This window comes from Anneissia japonica, unplaced genomic scaffold (genome assembly GCF_011630105.1).
Source record: "Anneissia japonica isolate Jap-2015-1 unplaced genomic scaffold, ASM1163010v1 scaffold287960_len3192837_cov198, whole genome shotgun sequence".
Taxonomy (NCBI): Eukaryota; Metazoa; Echinodermata; class Crinoidea; order Comatulida; family Comatulidae; genus Anneissia; species Anneissia japonica.
In genome coordinates this window covers 3038766-3059960 of record NW_022712725.1, presented here as the reverse complement: position 1 = coordinate 3059960, position 21195 = coordinate 3038766, and the positions used below count along the sequence as shown (strand labels likewise).

Here is a 21195-nt window from a genome sequence, read left to right as displayed (position 1 = left end):
AAAATACTGTAATAGGTTATAAGCCTTTCTATATTATAAAAAAGTTCACACACAGAAAATGAGATTAATGAAAACAAAATATATTGAGTATGCAATGTAAATTCTTCAGTTATACAGTGTTTAGAGCTTGGAAATTTTATATAATTAAAGGCCTGAATAGATGAATCTTCTTCAATCAATGTTGAATATGATTTGCAAAACATGCATATGATGATTTATACCATAAACTTTTGTATCATTATCAACCTCGATGCTGAAATTTATTTAAACAAATGTGGACAGCTTAAAAAAAAATTTAAGTCTGTCATAATCAAGTGATACTGTATGTCTGATCCACATGGGCCTAATCCAAATTTGTATTAAATGGTCCTTCCAGAGCCATTTAACATGGCACCTCCCTGCATTCACAAACAAGGAACAAGACATTGTGTTGAGCGTGAATAAATGAAATACTTTATTAAGTAAAAAAAAATCTAGTTATCCACAATAATTACAATATAGGTTAACAGCTTTGGAGTACAAACAAGTCCGAGTAACAAATGTGTTTATATTTAGTTCAACGATAAGCAAAGTACATTGAGTTTTTTGGGGGAAAAAATCTGACTTTCTTGTTTTAGCATGATCCAACTGATATATTACTGGTTTACATTTTGTTGAAGGTACCATAAAGATAATTCTACATGCAGAAAGGAAATTTATACCTACAAGATATCAGTGTTTAATTATAGTATGTATTTTGTATGTTTTTAATTGTTTAATATCAAGATGCATACATATTCAGCTCAATCTTTTGATTATTATAACATTTTCTTTCCTTTTTTATATCATTTTGATTTTATTAAATATTAAAATGACCTCCACTACAACCTCTTTGGTTTTTATTCAACATTATATTTAATCTTGTCTTAAAATTGAGGTTCATGTAATACATACTGTAGTTTATTGGGTATAAGGCCACACCTTTAAAAACTGGGTATATAATACTGGGACTATAAAAAACAAAGAGTAGCGGGCATACAGTCAAAATGCTAGATAGTTCTAGCTTATTCTTGCAGAAGAGCTGAGGATTAGGTAACCCTGTTTTAGGCCTGGTGGGCATGTTGATGGATTTCAATGTAGGTTCATTATACTCTGACTTTTTATAACCTGCAAAATTTCCATTCAATTAAGTACAATGGTGTTTAGCATGGCTTACAAATAATGATTGTTTATGAGAGCAATGGGAAGAATATTTTCATGAGATGAAGGATTGACTGAATGGAGATTCTTTTCATTTCAACCAATCAAAATATTGTACAGTATTAGGTTGAAGTCATACTGTATCCTAAGTGTTGTGCAATGGAGCGAAACAAATGGAAGTAAAAATGCCTGGAACTAAATTTCCATGATGAGTGATGAAATGGGGTAAATAATCAATGTCACATGATAGGAAATCAACCAATCATATGACAAGGATATACTTAAGTGTGTTATAAACCCAGTTGGAACATTTTGCTTGAAAGTAAGTTGTGGGCTTATACCAAAAAAACTAAGGTATATAATTACTACTTTTTGTTTTACATTAATAGCCTCCTTAATTACACTGAGTATTATTTATTGTTAAAATTTATTCATAAAATTTGAGTAGAATTAGACCATTCCATATGTATTTTCAAGGGAGCCAAGATTCTTTGAGGGCAATTGGCTGATGTGCTCCACACCAAGTTGTTAAGATTCTCTTAGCCCCTACAAGATCAGGCCTAGGCTAATCAATTTCCCTTTCCCAGTTCCGTTTGTTATACTGTATTGCTCTATAGATGCTGCATTAACCAGCTAAGTATAGTTGTCTCGTAGTGTTCCTGCGCTTCAGGCTGTCTTATACCATGTCTCTCCTTTGGATAAACCTACAAGCAAAACATTTACATATTTAATAATAGTTTACATTTATATAAGCACATATTGCGCAGTGCCTCTATGCACTTTACATCAAATCATAAAACAAAAGCAATAATAAGAAGCCATTGGTAATGGTAAAAGTAGAACAAAAATGTATCCACTATAAAGACAATCAGCCTTTATACTTCTTACTTAAAAAAAAGGCTAAATGTAGATGGCAATGCCATTCAATTTTGTGTTTCATATTGTATGAGTGAACTGAGAAATGATTGAAGGCAGTGTGTATGGAAATGTAGAGTAAAATATATGGAAGAATGAAGACTGGGGATAATATACTTTCCTAAGTGTCAATCAAATTTAAGAACTGACTAATCACCAGGCCAGTAACCCCACACTCATAAAGTCCCCAAAACCCATGTGTGTACATATGCTTATGCTGTTGTTTTGTGGGACCATTACTTAGAAACATTATCAAGAGGTGGAGCTTCGTGGAAAGGGAAGATCAATTACCTGCAACATGTATGGTTTACAAGCTTTGATGAGTTCCTTGATTAAAAGGCTTGTATGATGGAAATGCACATTCTCATCAATCAATCCATGGATTATTAACAAACGATTCTCTCTGAAATATAAAAAAAATAATCAATTACTAAAAACACTTTTATGGTGAGCCTGAATTAATGCTGCAAATCATGTTGAAAGTATAAACATTCTGAACTTTTTAACAGTGAAGTGATGCAGTGCAGAGCATATTTTATATATTTGACATAAAATTAAAAAAACCCAGAAATAGACTATAAGATTTAAAGATTTAGCCTTTAAAATGTTTCATAAAAAATATATTGAATAGTTCATTAAAAAAAACCCACTTTCAATGAGACACAGAATGAAACCATTCTCATTTGATGAATTACTGACAAAAATTACTGGCCATCAATAATTTCATTTTCTTTCCCTTTTTTTTTAACTTTCCAAAGGGGGACTGGGGCCAGCTCGGCCCCCACTAAATATGCCCCTGGCTGCCATTTTAAGCGTTTATAAAAGAATGTAGGAAAAGTGTTAATATGCTCTTTTCTTTTCTATGTACCATCTCTCATTCTTAGTTATTGCTAGCTTTAGCCTCCAAATCTGTTAAATTTTATCACACGCTTTGGAATCAGATACAAGATTTCAACAGACAATAAAAATGTATTCATACATGTAAACACTTATAAGACTAATTGATATAAAATATATTATTTTTAATTAATGCATTATAACTTACTCATTTGGAAAATTCTTGACTAATTTAAGTACAGATCCTTGCTGGTAGCCCTGTGGATTATTCTGAGGGGTGTCCATGTACCTCTCAGTGTAACCTGTGTCGTACTGTTTCCAACATGTTACTGGTGCCCCAGCTATTGCAACCTGCCATTAAAAATAAACCAACATGTAAATAGATTTCTGTCACCATTTTTTTTTAGTTCTTTCTACAGGACAGTGCCACCTGTGCAAGGGCAGATTCAAGAGAAGGCCCAAATTGTTGAAAATAATTTTAACAAAAAAAAAAAAAAAAAAATGGGAAAAAAAATAAAATTTCATTTAAATGTCTGAGAGTGCAAAACCCATCAAGAGCTGCCATAGCCCTACAATTTTATACCTCAACACAACTATGATGGGACTGATGTGGTAAGAACCCTCTAATGGTACAAGTCCCTCCCAGGCTCTCTATATTTTAATTCTTGAATCTGCCACTGCTGCTGGTGATTTACTTTGAGAATTCACCAAAAAAGAGTGTATAAAAGAGCGTATGCATTAAGCATATTTATAAATTATTTTTCATAGTATATTTGAATGATCCAAATTTTAGGCTGGAAACCAAGCTACATCATTTTCGATCAACTTGATGTTCAAAGTTTCAAAAATTAAACTTGGGAAGTGGAATTGGTTTTAGTCATGAGGAATTTCTTGGCATTTTATTAATACAAGGATTGAACCAGGAGCCTGGGAATGGACAGTAGGATCATAATCTAGCCACAGTACTACATAGCCAACAAAATTGCATTGGACATATGAATCTGAAAACATATTATCAACAGGAACTTGGTTTCATAACTCTGTTGGTATCAGAGTGACTGGAACTTTTGGAAAGGCTGATTCAAGTAAACAAGACAATGTCCTTTGATTCTGCACTATTCAATGTTTAGCTGGTGATGCAAAATCCATATCGATGCATGAAAAATAAGTATATGTAGGGCTTCCTAATTTCCACAAAAAATATACTGTATAAACAATACCTTAAATACATCTGGTCTCCTTGCTAAGCCCATAAGGGAGAGATACCCTCCGTAACTCCAACCATGTATGGCAACCCGCTTTAGGTCGATGAAGTCCATCTTGGCTGCAATCCAGTGCAAACCTTCAACCTGTTCGGCTATCTCTACTGTTCCCTGCCGATCAAAACATACAACAACGTTAATCTGCAAGTTGTATTGGTGGTAGATATCTCGGTACTGAGAAAAAAGGTGCAAATTTCATATTATACTATTTATAATCATTGTTAAAAATTTTGATAAATTACAATTGTTACCATTTTGTTTTTGAGTATGGATTCAAACTTAAGGCCTCTGTGGCTGGATCCCCTGGTGTCGATCACTAGCACAACATAGCCTAAAGAAGCTAATGTATGCAACCGTAATAACTTAATGCCTTTGTATGAATTGGTGACAAGCTGTACTTGAGGGCCACCATAAACAAATAGAACAGTTGGATATTTTCTGCCAGGTTCAAAATTGTGCGGTTTGTAGACGAGACCAAATACTTCGTCACCAGCAGAGTTTTTGTAGCTGACTAGTTCAGGTGGGATATAGGAGATTCCAAGTGCTGTGGAAAATAAAATAAAACTAAGAAATATAATAAATTATTTTATTAATATACCATCATATTTATTGTGGTGCAGATAATATAAAGTTTACAGCATGGCGATGTTCATTAGAAGAAGTATGACATTCTAAATTTGTTTCTTTTAATTAAACATTTATTTTATTCTCACAAGCCAACAATATAATCATGAATGTACAAAACACTTCATAAGCAAGGCACTTCCCACAAAATATAAAAATATATGCCTGACTCAGGGTATTCCTTAATAACAGGAAAGGTAAATACTCAGACCTAGAAAAAAAAAAATGTGCCCTCCGACTATGACAATTAACCTTATATAATGCCTACAACACAGAATATGATCTGTGCACTATATATATACAAACATTGGTTGTCTGGAGCGAAAAGAAAAATAAATAAATATGAACATGCTGGTGTGCACATTTTTCTGCCCTGTAAATACCTGTAGATTGGAGTAGAGGCCCAACTGTGACTGGTGACATGCCCATGATTCTCTCTTTCAGTTGATATACTGTAGCTGCTGGTGTGTTTGATAAGTTACTGTAGATTGTGACAAAATAGTCACAATCCTGAAATGAAATAAACAAATTTGAATGAATTAACAATAATAAAATCTTTATTTGTCAACACAAAACCTGTACAAGAAAGGTTTTTTTTTAATTATTATTATAAAGATGATACAGATTTAAAAAAAAGAAAAAAAAGTTTGACCATATTGAGATTTGAACCCAAGACCTTCAATTAAAGTTCAATCATATACTCTACTAGCACCGAGCTTGGAGGTCAATATGGTATGGTGTCTTTGATTTTCCCAGTTGCACATATTTTCCTCAAAGTATTGAATAAAATGAAAATGATTGATATCACATGCTATTAAGCTGTACAGAGGCAACACCTCTCTCAAAGAGTTAATAATCATTACCTCGCTCATGTAAACTGTGTGACTGGATCCAAGTTCAGTTAGTCTCAATGGACTGCCTGGAGAAGAGTAGCATGTAACATACCTATTTAAAAAAGAAAGAAAATATTAGCTAATAATAAAATAAGCATTTACTTAATAAACAACTAAATAATATTTGATAATAGTAATAATTTGTTTTATATAAAATTTTGGTCAGTCAGTTTGGTATCCTGATTTACAATAAATGTTGACTTGGGTTAAGGTGGGTCAAAGGGCTTTGCAGAAAAGAATATATTCAAATCTTACAGGTGTTCCTCAAGTGGAGTATGGTGGTGTGCCATGTAGTAGAGCAACTGGTGTCCAGGGTCTAGCCAAACTCTTCTACCAACCACTTCACCATCACCAAATGTTAACTGGCAATGATTTAGTATCACTGGTTTCAGATTACCTAATGTAGGGAATCAAAACAATATAAATATAAACTGTCTTTATTGCGATAAAGAAATTGAATGACAGAATATTTAGATTACTTACTTTCCATTAAGAATAAGTTCATTAATTATTTCAGAACAGCAAAATTTATTAACAGACAAATGTTAAATACTGTAGGTATGAAACAAGAACTAAATACCAACCAGGGACTTCTCCAGTTGACCTTAGAGCTGATGTAACCAGAAACAGCTGTCTTGTTCCATGGGCCTCACTTGCCCATATAAAGCTAACCTCTTCCTCTTTGGTTTGAGGGAAAAACTGAGTGCAATCATGGACCTGGTACACAAACAAAACTAGGATTAAATATATATTTCAATACACATTTGGTGAATAATATTCTAAGAAAATTAACTGTAACCACCATTTTTTCCACCTTCCCCCACCCCAGTCTTTTTAATATAAAAAAAATCTGTATCTCAATAACCATTCCAGAGTTTTTTCATCTAAAACACTTTATGTCTAGAAAAATCAGTTGTACAACACATCAAAACATTTTTTCCTATGGAGCCTAGCTTTAAATGGAAATGAGAAAAAAAGGAGGGATAGACAAATGGGGGTAAAAATCGTTATCATGCATAGACTCGTGTTAAATGCATGACAAATTTAGAATCATGCATGTTTTTCTGCAAAATGCGTGTTTTATACAAAATCACTTGGAAATGCGGGACCATCCCGCACGATGCGAGACGGTTGGTAACTACAGTATGTACTATTATTCACTGTTTCTCAATTTCTCTGTATTTTCTCATATAAATTTTCAATTGAAAGCTACTGAAGGCAGCACTGATTGCTTGTGGAAGCTTGTGCATTCACAAAACTTACAACAGTTTAATCAGGAACATCTGTCTCTTATACACATCTAGATGTGTATAAGAGACAGGTATCAGAGTGACTGGAACTTTTGGAAAGGCTGATTCAAGTAAACAAGACAATGTCCTTAGTGCATATTGGCCTCTGGGTAATACCTGTCTCTTATACACATCTAGATGTGTATAAGAGACAGCAATAACCGTTCCAGAGTTTTTTCATCTAAAACACTTTATGTCTAGAAAAATCAGTTGTACAACACATCAAAACATTTTTTCCTATGGAGCCTAGCTTTAAATGGAAATGAGAAAAAAAGGAGGGATAGACAAATGGGTGTAAAAATCGACTCGTGCTAAATGCATGACAAATTTAGGATCATGCATGTGTTCCTGCAAAATGCGTGTTTTATACAAAATCACTTTGAAATGAGGGACCGTCCCGCACGATGCGAGAAAGTTGGTAACTATGTACTATTACTTACTATGTTTCTCAATTTCTCTGTATTTTCTCATACAAATTTTCAATTAAAAGCTATTTTTTTAAGATTTATGATTAAAAAAAATTCTTGGGATTATTATTTATTTATTGAATAGATTAAAACCCATGTTATTCAACATAAATAATTAAGAAGAGAAAGCACTTTCAAACTGCCTGATGAAGGCAGCACTGATTGCTTGTGGAAGCTTGTGCATTCACAAAACTTACAACAGATTAATCAGGAACAACATACTAGCATTGCATTATATTCATACATTTTAAGGCATTATTTATAAATTTATGGGGAAAAGTATATTTGATTAAAAGTAGTTTTTAATGAGAGCCTATAGTGATTAGTATTTTAAAGTGGCTTTGCTTACATTGATCCATATTTCTGAGTATTCTTCATACAAAACTTGAATAGGAAGCTTCTCACTGTCAACAACCACCTCATTTTCATGCACGGGTACAAAGCAGTGTACTGGTATTAGTACCAACATTGTTAACTGCTGGTTCCTACTAAGAAGCTGAGCCCATATGCTGTGAAAAAACATAAGTTAATTTTTAGCTCACACACAGTTGACAACAGAGGGCGCCACCTGGTGTTGTGACGACTCGACTGTTGTACTCTATTAGACTAGGATCTGGCTATTGTATGCATTTAATTTAGGAGGATAACTCAGCTGTTATAGGCTAATTTTGCCAAAAAATCTATATCAGGGAATAAAGCCAAAAACACTTTATTAAAAATAAATTATATTCATAGTTTTGCGGTACATAAGAGCAAAAATTTAATAGTGAAAAAAAATCATGTTTAGTTCAGTGCTTATATAAAAGCGGCACTTATTTCAGAGAGTTTTTACGCTAGTCCATTTACGCCAGTCCTCTGTGAATATGACCTCCTAAAATTTTACCTTTTTCCATCTGGAGTCCAGTTGAGTCGCACAATATATTCCATTGGAGGGAACAACTGACAGAGAGATTCAACAAGTTTAAATTCTTGAACATTGATTATCTAAAATGAAGAAGTCATGATATTATAAATAATAATAATAATAATAATAATAATGAAAATATAAGTACAGTCAAAGATATTATAACCAAGTATAGAATATGCACAATATACATATATACACACACATATAAATAGTATGTTATGAGGAAATTTATAATAATAATAATAATAATAATAATAATAATAATAATAATGAAAATTTAAATACAGTCAAAGATATTATAACCAAGTATAGTATATGCATAATATACATATATACACACATATAAATAGTATGTTATGAGGAAATTTATAATAATAATAATAATAATAATAATAATAATAATAATAATAATAATAATAATAATAATAATAATGAAAATTTAAGTACAGTCAAAGATATTATAACCAAGTGTAGTACTGTAAACATGACCATGACTCATAATACAGAAGCACCCGCAACAAAATAGAAAGTCAATCTATTGTATATCATTATCTTTGCGGCCCATGTTAAATTGCTGTAGGCCCTCTAAAAGAAATTTAGTAAATTCATAAAAAATCCTTATCTTTCAACTGTACTGCTTGTGTTCAAGGAGGTGTCATAGTATAATACCTCCATGGTATTGCAGATTCCAAGAAAAAAAAATAATCAAAGAATACATGCTACAGTATCTTAAGAAGATCTTTGGTAGTAAATAACAATCATGTGTTAAAAAAACAAAAAATCTTATGAAACTATACTTAATAAAATTATAGTTATCATAATGACAGTAATTAAACATACCGATCCATCAGCATTGACAGAAAATTCAACCATTTTCAAGATGACACTTGCATTTTTGGTTCCTATAGAAATGACAAAAGAAGTTTTAAAGCTGTTCAACCCTCTCGTATATACTGTATTTTTTCTTTATTTTACCAAGAGAGAGGAAGATGTACATTACAGTATTAGTGGATAGATGGAAAGATAGACCCTACTGGAGTCTTTGGACTTAGTGGTTAATCCCTGATGTAATTAACACCAAAAAATACTCTTCCTCCACCCACAAGCTCTCACTAATTTTACCTGCTCTGGGATATCTGTAATCGTCCACGCCACTATCGCCATATGTAGAAGAGACAATATGAAGAATTTCCACATCAGACTCATCCACTTCCTCATAGAGAATTCTGTATGTCTTCTTGTCTGGCTCTGTTGCGTCATAGATGTTAGGCTGCCACCAATAACCCGTGTAACGATCAAACTCTTCTTGAATTATGTATGAAGCAACAGCGGCACTTTTGGGATCATCAGATATTCTGTCAAGACCTGATTTGAAAAATGGTATGGAAACTTTTTCAAAAAAGTTATTAAAGTAATTGTAGTGCATATTGGCCTCTGGGTAATACTGTATTAAGTTGAACAGACAAGCTATAAAAAGCAAAATGATACCTAGGAAGACACAGCAGTTAAAAGAAATTATTATTAGCAATATCACTTACTATACAATAAATACATATATTGTGTTATGGACGTATCTCCATGTTTTCAATATCAAAGACCTATCACAAAATAATAATTATCTTTTTTTTAAACTTAAGAATTTTTTTTCTTTTATTTTTTCTATATTTTATTTTATTTCATTTTTTCCATTGACTTTTCTAGCCTTCTGATAGGGGTAAAAAACTTAACGGCTTGAAATTTGAAATAAATATTATTTTTCGCTATTAAGATTAATGTGATAGTCTCTTATTGCATCCCCTGCTGACAACCACACTGACTGTAGTTAAAATTTTAAATGGTCATTTTCCCTGAACACCATTTTCAATGCGGGTCAGAGCCTACACTAGTTGCGATAATAAACCCTGTAATCATTAAAATGCATAATATCTACCATAAATTGAAAACCGTTAATACTGAACCTTTATGTGTGAATGTCAGTCTTCTCTCATCTCCTGTAGCTACATTAGATACCCATAAATCATTGTTGCATACATAGGCTATCAGATCTGTATTTGTTGGACATAACTTTGGATCCATTCTGATACCTCCAACAGAACTGTGTACTTCTTTCGGGAAAATTGGTTGCAACTATGACAAAAAAAAAAGCCTATACACATAAAATTTGGTATTATATTAATAATTAGGAAATTAATTGTTATCTACATGATTCAAACCTAAAAACACCAATTGTTTGGTATATCAACTGTACTATGTGAGATTAAGTATTTCTGCTTAAATGTCATGTTTAATTTTTGAATATTACATCTTCATATTGTAATATGAATGAAAGTCCAAAAATTGAAAAGGCAATTTTATTCTACGTTTTGCTTTTATTTAGCATCATCAGGAATAATATATAAAGCAACAAATAAACAAACTACAGTAAAAGTTACCAGAAATCCTATTTAATATGCATTTATCAATGAGGCAAATGTCCCAGATCAGAGTAAAGTATAGGTATTACGATGAGAAAGCATACTGTGTATGAACAGTTCTGAGACAATCAGTAAACTGTAGATTAAGGCAAGTTATCAGTGTGAGAACCAGGAACAAAATAATAGTTTGTTTCTTTGTTGTTATGTATTACTACATCATAAACATTCATTCAAAAAAATTCCATAACAAATTACATATTACAAATTGTGTACATGGGCATCAAAAGAAGCGGTGGCTTGTCAGTTTGAATACCAAACATACAAAACTTACACACACAGAATACATGGAAACACAGAGTCAACATTTTAATTTTTAAATTTGGGATCGCCCACAATTGCCGGCACCTCCCAGATGACACTTAAATAAAAGTGAAACGTTGAATAAAATGGCTTTGTCAATTTTTGGAGTGACATTCATATTATCTGTACTTAAACTCAATGCATATCCTAATTGTTACATCTTCACATCTTCCTAAAAAAATGGACAATATTGTGGATTTATTTGGTCTTGTATTTCGAACCAAACCGTATCTTTTAGACAGGATGTGGTATTAAACTTTGAGAGCAGACTTTGTTTCTTTTATTCTTGCAAGCAATCCCAATTAAAAAATTTACATACCGAAAAACAGCTATCTGTACAATAAAACAAACTGCAACCAGCACTGAATAGAAATCGTCCAGACTCTACATCTATATCGTATGACGTGATGCCAAATCCCCCAAGTCGTTTCCGCTCCCTAAGAAGCTGCTCAATCTTCGAAAAACCTCCCTTTGACGTCATTCCTTGATACGACACAAGTAATGGCTGCCATTTGGTTAAATTCACGCAACCTAATGTATCCACATCGCCTGGAATGTCCACATACATGAGCGTGTTTTCCCTGCCCCCAAAAGGAACGCCAAGAAAATATAACCTCCTTCTTATACCATCCGCTGTTACCAATTTTTTGAAAACAAATTCTGTTGGTACTTTAAATACAAGGGAGCTCTGAACCCTTCTCGTCTCTTTGACAGCATTTCTTAAATCCTGCCACGTATGTGTTCTAGGCCTTAAGGTGTTAGAAGACAGAGAAGTACCTTCATGGGAGTCTATGAAAGTTGTTGGACCTGTTGCCATTGCACTGAGTACAATAAGATTTTAATATATTTCAACACCTGTAATGAAAACATAATCAATAATATTAATAATAATAGGTATTTTTTGTGTTTGTATATATTATTATCCAGGGAATTGATAAATAGCACCTATCTAGGTTATGAAGTGTTCTGTTATCCTTTGTCATTGGGCTCCCATGCCTATGTATTCCTGCCAAATTTGTGCATTTTAGTAGCAGGCAACCTTACCAGGTACCTATTTATACTCTTGAATGTTTGAGGAAAGAAGCAATGTGGATAAAGTGGCTGCAATGACAAAAGCGAAGGGAATGAACCCAACTGTTTGCATAGCACCAAACTTCTTCAACAAAAGCGCTTCTAATGTAGAACAAAATACACAAGAACTCACTATATTGTTATTTTTTCTCTTTTTTCCTGTACATGCCAGACAAATACAAACCAAAAAGTTTGAAAATTCATGTTATAATATAATATTCTTATTTCCTCAAAAACAGTACAGGAGGAGGGAGAAGCTAAGAAGGAACAAAGTTCCTAAACAATGTTTTGCAACCCCAAAACATCAAACATTAGGAAAAAAAAAAGGGGGGGGGGAAAAAAGAAGACAGAAGAAAGATCAGTCATCACAACAGCAAGGACACCCAGAAGAAACATAATAACATAGATATAAAGAGATCGTCTTTAAAATAAAATAATGGAACTTTGCATTACACTTTCTCTATTTACAGAAAATGATAGACAAGTTGTCAAATAATGACATGTTATATTGTTTTCATACAGTATGGTTTATTAATAAGCCTGCCGGCCTACATATTTACGATGGAAAAGAATTTAATAAAGTCCCTTCTTTAAATCTTTATGCTGTTCTACTTTAAAATATTTTGTCAATAAATGGGACTAAACGTCCAAAATTTGGTGCTAACCACACCAAGTGCATATTTATACCTTTAGCTAGAGAAGCATAAACTGCCTGCAGCCTAGTCTACGGCCTAGCCAAGCCTATCCCAACAACTCTTTGACAATTGTTGACGTTTTTTACAAACTCACATGTGTTTTTACGGAGCATGTGGATCCTAACCTTGATTTTTAACTTGTGAATGAAATAATAATTATGACAACTCCAAACAAAACATATATCAATTATTAAAATATGAGATTAAAATTACTCGCTAGGCCTAGCATGTCATCCATCATCACTTCGTGAACTGGTATTTCAAGGTTGGGCCGCAGTTAATTCTCTGATCTTGTTTTGACATCTCCGAAGCATGTGAAAGGTTATGTATTCCTAACATACACTATGGTGTGAAAAAAATCAGAAGGTAAGTGGCTAAGCAGTGCTTACTTTTATGCCTGCTAAAAACATGTAAAGGTTAGGTTTTTATTTAAATTTTTGAAATATTTGTTGTATATAGGCTTATCCATTAAATAATGTACATATTAATGCCAGATAATAGTGGGTTTATGGTTGTATGTACGATTGCAAGTGTTAAAAATGCACCCACACAACAACAGGATGCCATCATCACTCCTCTGCACAATCAAGTTCGACTCATGCCTGAGTGGAAGCCATGGCTCTGCTGAAAATGTTTAAATTGCAGCCCTAAGCTCACTTCTAATCCTATTATAAGATAGAACTATGTTGTTTTTTTTTTAGTTTATGATCCGTATAACAAGCTTGCTTGAATTGAGTTATGAGGCCAGCAAAAATTTCATTAAACCGACCGGTTAGACCTGGGCTTTTTTGTTCTGATTGAATTTCGTTTTTTTTTTTTTTTTTTTAATATATTATTTCATTTCATTCAGTAAAATGGAAGGAAGTGAAAGATTTAGTGGAGATACTGAAGAACCTTCGAATGAATATTTACCAAGAAATGAGGTTGTAATGGAGCGAAATGAAGAAGATTTAAATTCCTCTATTAAAACTACAAAGGAAAATACCATACAAAATACAGAGGAAAATACAAAAGAAATCACAGAGCAAAATGCAAAGGATAGTAATACAGAAGAAAATGAAACAGAAACATTACAGAAGATCTCTATCACTGGTACTAAATAGAGTTGAATTTTAAAAACAGGTCTCGCTCTAATTAAAAACTGTGGTCCCAAATTAACAAATTTCTTTTGTCTTTATTATTCTAATTAGAAACCAAACTGTGCTAAAGACTATAGAAAAGAAACCCCAGTCCCTAAAATAGTCCTAATTGGAGGGAGACATGTCTCAGTTTTTCCCAAAAGTATGTAAAAATTGTGCTTGAACACATACCACAGTCTGTAAATTAATTGAAATGTTTACTTGTAATAAATAATGATTTTAAAAAAAACCCAAAAAAGTATGTATATTGTAATTTTTATTTTAAAAATATTTTTTAAATATTGACATATTTTTTACATCTTGTTTTATAGATAATTTCTTAAAAGAGGAGGAGGATATTCTTAATATTGATGACCAAGTTATTGACAGTTTATCAGAAGGCTTACTTCATAAAATTCAACCAGAAATTGATTCTTTTAGCAACTCATTCCAAGAGTTAACGTAAGCTATTAAAAAAAAATTTTTTTTGATTGAATTTGATATACTGTATATATGCTTAACTTTTTAAATATTTTTTTATATTCCTATTTTATATGGAATGATACTGCACAATTAGTTGCATTAAAACTAGAGTATGCTCTAAAGATTATATAATTAAACTTTATTATTGTTAAGAAATGCTTTTCATTTCGTTTATTTTGTCATTAAATTCATACAAACAAGGGTATAGAAAGAAAATATGAACATTTAGTTCTTCATGCACTATTGAAAAATTAGTGCATATTGTAAAGGAGCAATTTGCATGAACGAAAGTGTAAATTGATTGAGTAATTAATTTTGGCTTTCAATCATACAGAAGAATAAATCATATTTTTATACAAATACCAGTACAATCATATTTTACTAAACAGCAATACTATGTTTATATCACACAGGAGAAATCAACGGGTGTTGATGGAGACAGTCCAACAAGAAAATGTTAAATTATTGGAAAATAGAGATATCAATGATTTGGCAGCCATGGTAAGTAACATTTTATCCAAATCTTAACTTATAACAGGCCTATTTTCTACTAATAGCCTACATTATACCAGGCCTAACTTCTACTAATAACCCACACTACCAGGCCTGACATCTACCATAGTAAGAAAAAGAGAGCGAGACAAAAGCCTTGTTACTGTAAAGCAGACATATTTCAAGAAAGACAGTTCTCATCGTCAGTGACAAACATTACTCATTAACAACATATTTATGAAAATTAAGTGTGGTTACTAAGCATATTCATGAACTAAGCATATTTGTTAAATACTGATATTCATATGGTAATAACTACATAGGGAGAGTAATATTAAAGGGAAACAATTGTTTATTTGAAGAAGGCTGTTCCCACAACAAATGAATTGCTTCTTTTATTTTCAACTGATGTGAATTATGAGCCCAGTGTAGTGAAGCAGTTCTCATTACAGAGTTGGTGACAGTGGTCTGTACTCTGCAAATGTTTAAAAACATGAGAGGCCCGTGTCCCGGGATAGATGCTCACATACTCTTGATAGGTGTCTGGTTGTTTTGCCAATATAAGCGGAATAACATCCTGCACGTGTAAATTTGTATACGACACGAGAACAGAGCATTTTGGGGATGGTCTTTCAAACTGAACATGTTCAAAACGATTTATAGGCCATTGCAATTTTAAATTTATGACAATATTGTTTCGACAGCTGTTGAATTTTACGGCACATTATTAGCCTGTTGTAAAAGAGACAATTAAAAATGATGTCCAAAGAGGGAGGGGGAAGGGGGAAGTGGGAGAGTGAGGGGAAGAGGGAGTGGGAGGTAAAGGCCGGGGTTTGGTCAAATAACGTTTAATACTGTAGCTTTGTCTATAATTCAGGGTAGAGATTTTTCTGCAGAATCATTACTACTAGGTCATAAATATCATTGTGACACCACAACTAAATATTATTAATCTTATAGGCTCTATCATTCAAAGTGCTGATCAGTCCAAACGTAGTCTATTTACTATTAATGATAACCCACCTCATACCAAGCCTGACTCATTTACAAAACTATTGAAACAGAATTATTTTTTTTAAAATAAAACAAAACATGAGGTGTTTTTGAATGTTATTTTTTAGGTAGCAGATGCCAAAGTGTATTATCAAAAACTTGTCAACATAAAGAAAGACATGTTGCAACTCCATGAAAAAACAACTAAAATCAAGGTACTGTACATTAAAAAATAAATATACTTTCCATAGATTTGAGGAATTTCTTAATGTAGTTGTTGCTATAAAGTACAAGTATCAGATTATTGTAATTTTTATTTATTAATTAAATTGTTATGCAATCTTAAAATCTGAAAGATTGTGTAACCATTAATTTTGTTATTGTATTAACTGTGTAATCTAAATTTACTGTTGTTTTTATAGTAGTTTTTAAAACTTAACATAATCATTTTTGAAATAAATACCATTATTATTATATTTAAACAATCTATTAATACTACAACTAATAATATTTGAACAGGAATTTATGAAACACCATTTATCTTGGGGTGCATTAAAGAATATGTAAAAGGAGGGAAATGTATAAATTAGCCAGAGAAAATAAAAAATGTGAAAGAATTAATAGTATTGTAACATAATATTGTCAATATGAATATCATATGCCACACAATTTACGTTTTTTTTGTTTGAATTTTTTTTTTTCAGAAAAGAGCATTAAAATTACAAGGGCAAAAAATGAAGCAAAATCTTTTAAAAGAACAGCAAAGAGATCATGAACTTGAGCAAGAGCGTAAACTAATCGCGCAGCCCGCTGCTCATAAATCTGACATCCTCTGATCAAGATGATTACAAATATATCAGGGGTAGAGCCAGTGGTAGGGGCAGGCATCAGGGAGAGAGGAAACTTCATTTGTCAAAGATCACAAAATCATAAATGAGTTTTCAATGATTTACAGATATTTTACTACAAAAAAAGAATCTTTCAGTTGCTGCCAGTACCTGTATATATGCATAGATTTCATACTGTATTTGCGGTAACAACTATTAAAAAAAAAAATATCAGAACAAAGGGAAGGAGACTAATTATACTAAGCAGTTAATAATTTTCCAAAAAGCTCATATAAAAATAGATGGCAGTTTGTATATCTTACACATGTTTTTCATGTCATTTTACATATTTTTTGATGTTGAAAAATAGACTGATTCATTTAACTCATAAAAATATTCTTTCACTTGCAATCATAAACCTTCATTATTTATATTGAATTGAAATAATGTAATTTTTTTTTCCTCATGACACTTTGGAATATTTTCTAAAATGCAGAAAAATGATACTACCTGTACTATGTAATATGCATTTTGTTTTTATACAGTATTGTTATTCTTGAATGTTATGAGAATAAAAATTACTATGTTTTAATATATTTTTGCTTTGTAAATTATGGCACTAGTCTAAAAGAAGTTATGAATTTAGTAATAAATATGTTTTAATATTATCAACACTTTGTGTTTGTAGGGTAAATTGCATCATTGATCACTGCTGTGTTACATGTGAGATTCAGTTTAATCAGGGTTATTAAAGAATCATAGATGTTTTTATTATGTCATTTGGTATATCCAAATTTAAGGGTGCAATACAGATAAAAAATATAACGTTAATTCAGAACGATATAAAAGCCATCTTTAATTATCCTACTTGTTTATTTAATTCAGTTTAAGTTCAATAGTCATTATATAATATGTCAGTAATTTGCTTATTAAAAGATGTCTATTTTAATAAAATTAATACAAATGGAAGAATTTTGTGAACAGTCTTATAAGGCCATATTATTTCTTTTTGTTAGCTAGTAAATTGTGTATCTTAAATAATCAGGGCGGATCCAGGACTTTTCGTTAGGGGGATGGCAGGCTACCAAAATTTATATCGCTTTTAATATCCAGTTATTTTCTGTTCCATGCTAATAAAACAAAGAAATAACCCTTAATTTAATTCAATTGAGACAATGTGTATGTGACAGATATAAAATCAGTAGAACTTTTGTTCTGATGGGTACAGCTGATTAGAAAACGGTATTGTGCATCTAGTTTTTAAATATTTTCTTAATTCAAAGTTATCATTAATACAAAGTAAATATAATAATAATAATGATAATAATAATAGCAATAACAATAATAGTAGTAGTAATAATAATAATAATAATAATAATAATAATAATAATAATACAGTATAATAATAATAATGATAATAATATAATAATTCGTAATATTAAATAATGTATTAGCCAATTTCCAGTAGGATATTTGGCACCAACTAAAGGAAGTTGGTAGTCAGACTTCCAATGTAAATTATAATGCATCGTACCAAAAATATAAACCATGAAATTGTTCCTATCTAAGCTTTGAAAATGATAACAAGAAATAAAAGCAATTTGAATTATGAAATTTACTGGTACTGCGCATTGCTCACATAGGTGTGCACGTGACTTGTGGAGCTGTTGACCCACGTTGTTTGACCTTATTCATGATCGACCTTACGTGTATGCGAAGAGTGAGCAACCCCTTGTTTGAGAATGGCTTCCACATTTCGCCGCATAGAAAATTGTACCAAGCGCATTTTGAACGTATCGAAGTGTGCAAATATTCAAAAAAATGTCATATCGACAAGATATATTTCAGGTAATCTTAGAAAATCTAAATACAATTAACAATTTACATCCTATCATTCAGACCGTTTGCTATTAGTACTACTGGGCTAGCGCTTCTGCTGGCTGCAGTAACACAGGCCTAGGCCTAGTAGCCGGTTCTAGGACGATGCGTCCCTGGATGTTGCAGGTCAGTCAAGGAAAAAGAGGGCTGGGCCTGGGTTAGCGCACCTCCTAGGCCTTAGCCGTAGTAGGCTAATGTTATGGTAATACTTGATTAATCTGGTGATAGCGACTCGTTGGTCCCATCATTGCTGTCCATGACTTTTGGTTGATTTCAGATGAACGAAAGTTACTCTCCAACTTTCCTGTCACCATTATTGTTGTTGGCATTATTTAGGCCCTAGGCTATAGGCTAGGCCTAGTTAGTAGTATAGGCCTTTTTCACGAATCGGTAGACATCATGAAGTGATGACAAACATTGCGAATCAGCGGTGCGTAACCAACAGAAATAAGATAAGCTTTTGGGCTGATTTTCTGACACCATGTTATTTAAAAAATCATAACTCCATAACGGAGCGGCGTATCCAAAAAAATTTTCCAGCAAAATGTTCTTAAAAGACTATTCTACACCACTATATGATTGAAAAAAAATTGAAAAATTTTTTTGACCTCATTTTGCTGGAAAATTTTTTTGGATACGACGCTCTTATTTCTGTTGGTTACGCACCACTGATTCGCAATGTTTGTCATCACTTCAATATGTCTACCGATTCGTGAAAAAGGCCTATTGTATTGATTGATGGTGCCTGGATCTGCTCGATGGAGTGGCTCTTACCCCAAGTAATGGGTTTGGGAGGGGGTGTTAGGTGAGTGAAATGTGAATTTTGGCTGGCATAAAAGGCCCAAAATTTGATTAACTTACTACAAATTTAATACAGTATTACACTGTCTGTTTGGTACTTGGTACTTGTCATTGCTGTTTTGGTCTGTTGCCGTTTTGGTACTTTTTTCATTGCCGTTTTGGTTCATTGCCGTTTTGGATATTGCCATTTTGGTCATTGCCGTTTTGGTTTATTGCCGTTTTGACCTGCTACTATCACACTGATTTGTTTTCTCTTTTTTTGTTACAGCTTCAGCTTTTAAAATGGTAAGTTATTATATCTTGTGTCTTGTATAGTTATTGTAATTTTATTTTGTTCTTTGGATTGGGTAAAACTTGGATATCTTATTGCTAAATCTAGACTGAGTAACGTTTCCACAACAATAAATCTATTTTTTTTTTTTTTGTAGGCCTCCAGAACACCGGTTGGTTTCATAGGACTTGGCAATATGGGAGGATTTATGGCAAAGAATCTTCTGAAGCATGGTTACCCATTAGTAGCCTTTGATGTCTACCCGGAGTCGCTGATTGAGATTCAGGAACTCGGAGCTTCAGTGGCTAACTCTCCTGCCGAGGTAGTAGAAAAGGTAGACAAGGTAGTGACCATGCTGCCGTCAAGTCCTAACGTATTGGAAGTTTATCTTGGAAATGCAGGTATACTTAAGTAAGTATGGGAGTTGCATTCTCAAAAATATCGTGTTTAGATTTACCCAATAGATAAACCCAATATTGGTTGAACCCCTATCTGTTAAAAATTATAAAAATACCTCTAATTTCTCTAATTATCAGCTCAGATTTTAGGCTATCTTTCTCATATTGCTTGTCAGGAGGATTTTATAGTCTGGTCATGCAGGTCTGAATAAATAATTAATTCTAATTGGTATAATAAGTGCATACAGTACATATTCTTAACCAAGTCATTTAAAATTCTTTTTCAAATGATTAATATTTTTATGTTGTTTATTGAAGGAATGTGAATCCTGGAACCTTATTGATAGATAGTAGCACAATTGATCCTGCTGTTTCTAAACAAGTAGCAGCGGCTGCGGAGAAACAGGGAGCCATGATGCTGGATGCACCTGTATCAGGAGGTAAGGTACAGATGAAATCACCTGGTGATCATGTACTGGTCCATCTTCATCCAAAGACCCCTTGTTGATATTTACTGACATTGGCATTAGTAATAATAATGACATAGCAGATATTTATACCAGGGAACAATGAAATTTGTGTAATTGACAGTGTAATTTCACTGTTCCCTGTTTATACAAGCAAATTCAAAAAATGATCAGAGGCACAAAGTGAACTATAAAATAGACTAAACGTTTTTTGTAAAACATACATTATAATTCTAGTATCTGCATATTTTCCACCACTATGTACTGTAGCTCAAACTATGCCTCCTAGCTACCTTGAGTGGATTCCCCATACTGTAGACTACATCATAAAGTCAGTCACAGGAGAGTAGCATTACCAAAACAGATGGCAGATTACCTAGTATGGTATACTGTACAGTGCAAGTTTAACTGAACATGAATGTATTAGAAATGAAAGAAATAAATAAAAAGAAGAAAAAAAAAAGAAGTTTATTACTGGACTAATTTATTCCATATGGGATACAGGCCATGACTTGAAAGGGTTAAAAAATATATAATATATATATATATATATA

At 32.4% G+C, this 21195-nt stretch overlaps 3 protein-coding genes across 6 annotated transcripts in view; 2 read left to right on the top strand and 1 right to left on the bottom strand.

Moving 5' to 3' along the window:
• Positions 1–430: 430 nt before the first annotated feature.
• LOC117108010 (dipeptidyl peptidase 9-like) lies at positions 431–13219 on the bottom strand. 4 transcript variants are annotated; one of them, XM_033249842.1, is made up of 16 exons: positions 13127–13219; positions 11467–12002; positions 10332–10500; positions 9496–9738; positions 9214–9275; positions 8350–8450; positions 7816–7975; positions 6295–6427; positions 5966–6107; positions 5681–5762; positions 5201–5327; positions 4445–4737; positions 4152–4304; positions 3140–3282; positions 2386–2497; positions 431–1883 (listed from the first exon to the last, which is right to left on the bottom strand). In XM_033249842.1, the coding sequence occupies exons 2-16, from the start codon at positions 11962–11964 to the stop codon at positions 1791–1793; spliced, it is 2511 nt and encodes an 836-aa protein (XP_033105733.1). In that variant the 5' UTR covers positions 11965–12002; positions 13127–13219; the 3' UTR covers positions 431–1790. The 4 variants fall into 4 exon arrangements, with proteins under 4 accessions (XP_033105733.1, XP_033105732.1, XP_033105730.1 ...); XM_033249841.1 differs by having other exon boundaries at positions 13039–13160; XM_033249839.1 differs by having other exon boundaries at positions 13008–13147.
• Positions 13144–18039, top strand: LOC117108017 (biogenesis of lysosome-related organelles complex 1 subunit 6-like). Its single transcript, XM_033249853.1, has 6 exons — positions 13144–13279; positions 13764–14005; positions 14364–14493; positions 14928–15015; positions 16128–16214; positions 16704–18039. Exons 2-6 carry the CDS (start codon positions 13768–13770, stop codon positions 16833–16835), a joined length of 675 nt encoding a protein of 224 aa, XP_033105744.1. The 5' UTR covers positions 13144–13279; positions 13764–13767; the 3' UTR covers positions 16836–18039.
• A 368-nt stretch (positions 18040–18407) lies between these two features.
• The window catches only part of LOC117108015 (3-hydroxyisobutyrate dehydrogenase, mitochondrial-like), a 6335-nt gene continuing 3547 nt past the window's right edge, over positions 18408–21195 (top strand). Inside the window, exons 1-4 of the mRNA XM_033249851.1 lie at positions 18408–18674; positions 19774–19790; positions 19934–20187; positions 20493–20614. Coding sequence (XP_033105742.1) covers positions 18569–18674; positions 19774–19790; positions 19934–20187; positions 20493–20614 — 499 coding nt within the window. The 5' untranslated portion in view covers positions 18408–18568. The remainder of the gene's footprint in view (positions 18675–19773; positions 19791–19933; positions 20188–20492; positions 20615–21195) is intronic.

Coding starts and splice junctions, on each gene's coding strand:
- LOC117108010 (XM_033249842.1), bottom strand. CDS start 11,964: ATGGCAACAGGTCCAACAACTTTCATAGACTCCCATGAAGGTACTTCT. Junction 5,328..5,680: donor ACACAGTTTACATGAGCGAG/GTAATGATTATT, acceptor ATTTCATTTCAG/GATTGTGACTATTTTGTCAC. Junction 4,305..4,444: donor CCATACTCAAAAACAAAATG/GTAACAATTGTA, acceptor TTTGATCGGCAG/GGAACAGTAGAGATAGCCGA.
- LOC117108017 (XM_033249853.1), top strand. CDS start 13,768: ATGGAAGGAAGTGAAAGATTTAGTGGAGATACTGAAGAACCTTCGAAT. Junction 14,494..14,927: donor AACTCATTCCAAGAGTTAAC/GTAAGCTATTAA, acceptor TATATCACACAG/GAGAAATCAACGGGTGTTGA. Junction 15,016..16,127: donor TCAATGATTTGGCAGCCATG/GTAAGTAACATT, acceptor GTTATTTTTTAG/GTAGCAGATGCCAAAGTGTA.